Source organism: Diorhabda carinulata, chromosome Y (assembly GCF_026250575.1).
Source record: "Diorhabda carinulata isolate Delta chromosome Y, icDioCari1.1, whole genome shotgun sequence".
Lineage (NCBI taxonomy): Eukaryota > Metazoa > Arthropoda > Insecta > Coleoptera > Chrysomelidae > Diorhabda > Diorhabda carinulata.
The window spans coordinates 10564599-10569455 of NC_079473.1; the positions used below are offsets into that span (position 1 = coordinate 10564599).

Sequence of the window (4857 nt, forward strand, 5' to 3'; positions counted from 1 at the left end):
TTTCTTGAATAAAGGTTGCAGTAGCTAATGATCGTGGTGGCAAAATGTCTAAAACAATAAAAATAATTAATTAGTTATTAATAATTGTGAAAGAGCCACTTACTTTGTTGCACTAAATTATATAAATATACAGACACTGTTCGGCTCAAGGTTTGTGCAGCAACTTTAACTTTCATAGCTGTTTGGCCTACTGGATATAAATAAAAATCTTTTAACTTATGTAGACTGCGAAAGATCAGTGGATTTTTCTTGTCTTGCTCATAAGCAATTTTTATATCTGACCACCTGGCTTGCATTAATTGTTGTTGAGTAGCAACGGTTACAGTGGGAAGCAAAATATTATATTTCCGAAATAGGTTCCGAAAACATTTCAATAGATGTGGCACATCAAATATGGTAAATATTTTCAATTCATTGTGCACAAAGTAAGGATTATTAATGTCTGATCCCATGTCTTTTATAGCTCTCACGTTAGCAGTGCCCATGTCACAAATGGTGGCCACTATGGGAATGTGAGCCTTACTCGCAGCATCTAACACCTCTCTCAGTACACACTGCAATTTCTGTGCAGAAACGCCGTTGGCTGTAAAGTAATAGGCAAGAGGTTGTTTCCATGCTCGGCAAATTCCTTGGGCAAAGAAGACTAGGGCATATCTTGCCAACTGCCTGGTTCTCTTACCGCTTCCACAATCTTCCAGACCTTCGATACAGTCAGCCGATGGATTATATTTTATATGTTCCCTTATTGCCATCTCATCAAAGGCCAGCGTTCAAAAACGATCCTTTTCATCAAATCGTTGAAGGCAGTGCCCCAGATGAAGGAAAAGGCGTTCATTAATTCCCACATCGAAAGGAATGCTCTGCAGTAATGAAAAAAGTGTTCTTCTTGATGGAAGTACTAAGAGACGTTCTAATAAAGCATAGCATTTTGGGATTCGTTTATAAATCGCTAAAGACGTTATTTTGTCATCCAGTGTCCACCGTCTTCCATGTGGCGAGCGCTTGGCACAACGAACCTGAGACATCATAAAGTTAGATATGGTAGATGGCATGCCTGCAAGGAAAAAAATTATTAGTTTAGAAGTAAATACAAATTATAATTACTTGTTGTTTACCTTTGAAACAATTATTCATTGCTATATTTTCTAAAGTTTTAATCCTTTTCCCTTTTTGTTTGCAAACTTTTTGTAATTTTCTTATGCGACCCTGCTTCCTCTTCACAATAACCATCAACTTTTGCTTTCTTGGTGTTATCTGTGTTGAACACAAGCCTTCAACGTCCTTAAAAAGAGTCCTTCTACATCTAACTGTACTTGAAATTGGTGTGACAGCCCGTTGGGATGGTGACTGCGAGGAATTTGTTTTCTCATGTTCAGTAACTTCACTGTTTGCATTACTTAATGATTTGGTATCCAAAAGAGTCTAAGAAATTGAATTTCAATTAACACCTAAGTTATGTTTTATTGCATAAAGCAAGATAAAAGCAAATCATCTAGAATAATATGTAAAATTCAGTACCTGTGGTTCTGGCTTTATTATATATTGGGATATAATGTTTACTTTTTTATTTGCTATCTGGTCGAGTCCCTAAAATTGTTATTTTCATTGTAAAATACAAACCTAATTAATATTAGAATACAACCTTCATAACATGGTCCTTCTGGACTTCCAGAATTGTGGGCACTGCATCAGCTTTCAAACGTAAAACTGAGGTACACGGCACAAATCTATCTTTTGTGAAATGCTCATTGCAGATTCTAACATGGCCACATAGTGGTCTATATTTCATTCCCATAGCTTCCTGCCATATTTGCGACCTGTAACACACATGTAATTATTGTACATTGTAAAATAGCAACCTGTTTTTTAGTTTCATCTGGTACAGCTCGATTTTAATCTTTGCAGTAAGGAAACCTCAGTAATAAAAAACCAAACATTCATCTAACATGCATAAACGTATGGGTACTTACACAACAAGATAATAAATTTTCTGTTTACCTGTCTGCGCTACGGGGAAAGCAAAATAAATGCTTTACGTCGTCTTCAGAATTACCGCACAAAATACAAAATCTCATTTTCCGGTGAATGATGATTATTGAAACCACACAAACCCACAAATAGAATCCAAGTGCATGTAACTTTCGAAAGATTTCTGTAAATACAAAAGCGCCTCTACAAACGTTTTGTAGTAAGTGTGATAAAGACAGATAAATACGATTTGTAATGTAAACTGCCTTCTTTTTGGATCTACTTTCCCGTCTAGTGTGGTCTGTGATTTGAATGATCTTTATCTTGCAATTCCATAAGTTAAGTACTCCAAAGCTACTAAAGGTCCCCATGTGAATCCATCCAAACGCTTCTATTAAATCAATCATTATATATAGGTAAATATTTAAAAAAAAAGTGTTGTTGGGGATTGTTTTATCAAATTTCAAAAAATTTTACCTAAATGATAAAATCACTGCAAAAATCTTCAAAACCGGGTGGATGCGGTTCTCTAGTTGCTACTTCAATAATCTAATTCTTTTGTTGTAACTGGACATTAACAGACATTACAATACAAACTTCCAGGCCCAGTTCAGATCAAGCTACCATAGTGGAATTGGTGAATATGTTAAGAGTATGTACAATTCTTTTTTATTAGAGGCCATTTTTGTAAATTAGAAATCACGCTCCTTTACCTAAAAATAAATTATTAGTAAACTACTTCCAATATTGGTGTAGTGCATATACTTCTTAATAAAAAAGATATTCAAATACTTGCAAACATCTTAAAAGCATTTAGCTTGTTTAAGTCATATTCATCAACATAAAACATTGTGGTGTGCACGTGAGCATTTTCAAATACACAAGTAAGTATAGGTATATTAAGTTCAAAACTCTGACATCAATAAGATGATGATTATGATGGCAAAATCAGATGGAAGAATACGACATGCAATATCAAATTACTTAGTTAAAGGTGTAGAAAATGTGAGAAATAATTGTACATACCTACTATAAGAATCCAAATTTAAAAAATATATACATTTTCAATCAATATTTACTTCATTACTTAAACTGTATTCACCTAATCTTCACGTATAAAACTTAAACATAAGTAAGTTTTACAACTAGATACAAATTCCGTTCCTGTCATTATAATGAATTCCGAATTTCTTTTGTTTGGAACTTTGGTTTACTTTGACCTTGGACGAATAAATAAGATGAACCCAGATGACATGTTTGAATATAATTGAAGCCAACTTATAGTAAACCTTAATGTTGTCAAATTTTACAATTTATTTGTTTATTATCTGGATGCATGTTACGTTTCAAAAATATTTATTTATATATCGTAATATTATTAAAAACAAATGAGAATCTGGCTCTAGTTCTCACTCAATTTGGTTAATTGACAATATTCTCCACAATTGATCTAAACAAAGATGAAGAATATAATTTTGGCGAGAATATGAAAAAATATAAGCTAGGCAACATTGCTATGTAACTGTATTCGTTTTTGCTTTTGATTTATCTAACATAGAATGTTTGAATGAAATAATATCAAATACTAGTTTTATTTGAATACAAATTTACTATAGACTTTTTTTTTAGAAAACAAAAAAAAATATTATCACAAGAGACTCTTTCGTATTTAGAAACTTCCGTTTATGGAACAACAATCCAAAATTTGTCTTTAGAAACTTCACTTTTCAAAAAAAAAAAAAATAGATATTTGTCTTAAGAGACTTTCTGTTTCAATTAGAAACCAATATTTGTTTGCACAAACTTCATTTTTCCAAAAATAAGATGAGATTCGTCTTTAGAAACTTTGTTTTTCAAAAAGCAAACCATTTGCCTTCGGGAATTACCATTTCGATAAAAAACAAAATTCGACTTCCTTTTGCAATTAGAAACCATATTCAGAAACTTTGTTTTTCAAAAATAAACCGACGTTTGTTTTTCAGAACTGTCGTATTCGAAAAAACAAACGAAATTTGTTTATAGGAACCGTTTTTTCCAAAAATAAATTGTCAGTTATCATAAAAAAATGTTGGTGGATGTTTTATTTAGATAGACAGACAAACCAACGAATTGATTAAATAAAGTTTGTTAAAAGAAACATTTCTAGGAACCAGAAATAAGTGGACTTAGGGAGAGATACATAACCTATAGGAAAATAAGATCCGAGATTTTTTTATATATCAAACAATACATGTGAACGTCCATTTTCAAAATAGAATAATTTCGACTATTTAATCAACAATAATTGTATTCAACGATCTAATTTAATGAACAAAATTTCTCTGTAACACATTTTATAAACTCGACTAGGAGGTTCACCTTTTGTTTTCCATTTCCTACTTTTTTCTCTCCACCTTTTATTTATTTGGGAGGATGAATTAATAAAAAGTTTTACACGCCGTTAGAACTTCATCTACGTCCTGGAAAAAAAATATATAAAATATCCCCCAAAATAAAATACGTTGCGAAAAATATTCCGAATAAAAAAATTCTCAACGAGGCCGTTTTAGAGAAATTTTCAGTGGTGTGGTTGCTGACCTAGAGAGGGCAGTAGTTATTTGAAATATATTAGTAAGTACACAATCTATACAAAACTTTTATTTGTAAGGCATTAGCCCAAATAATATGAAAGCTGAACTGAATTCTACGCAGGGCGAGATTGTTAGTTCGTTATAAACAGTAAAATATTGTGTAGACGAGACCGTACGACATTCGAAGACCAAATGTTTCAATATTGAAGACTCGATCGTGATTGTATTGATATTTTACTATAGATTTTAGTTAGTAGATTGATTTACTTTAATTTTTAATTTAGTTAAAATCCGAAAGATAAATAAAAAGCCGACAGTT

General features: G+C 32.0%; 1 protein-coding gene across 1 annotated transcript; it reads right to left on the reverse strand.

The window, feature by feature from the left end:
• Window positions 1-770: 770 nt before the first annotated feature.
• On the reverse strand, window positions 771-1648 carry LOC130902922 (uncharacterized). Its single transcript, XM_057815209.1, has 4 exons — window positions 1643-1648; window positions 1519-1587; window positions 1116-1422; window positions 771-1054 (listed from the first exon to the last, which is right to left on the reverse strand). Exons 1-4 carry the CDS (start codon window positions 1646-1648, stop codon window positions 771-773), a joined length of 666 nt encoding a protein of 221 aa, XP_057671192.1.
• Window positions 1649-4857: the final 3209 nt, after the last annotated feature.

Bases quoted from the DNA above. Each gene is read 5' to 3' on its own strand.
- LOC130902922 (XM_057815209.1), bottom strand. The intron at 1,423-1,518 runs GTACTGAATTTT...TCAATTTCTTAG, and splicing joins TAATAAAGCCAGAACCACAG to ACTCTTTTGGATACCAAATC. The intron at 1,055-1,115 runs GTAAACAACAAG...TTTTCCTTGCAG, and splicing joins AATGAATAATTGTTTCAAAG to GCATGCCATCTACCATATCT.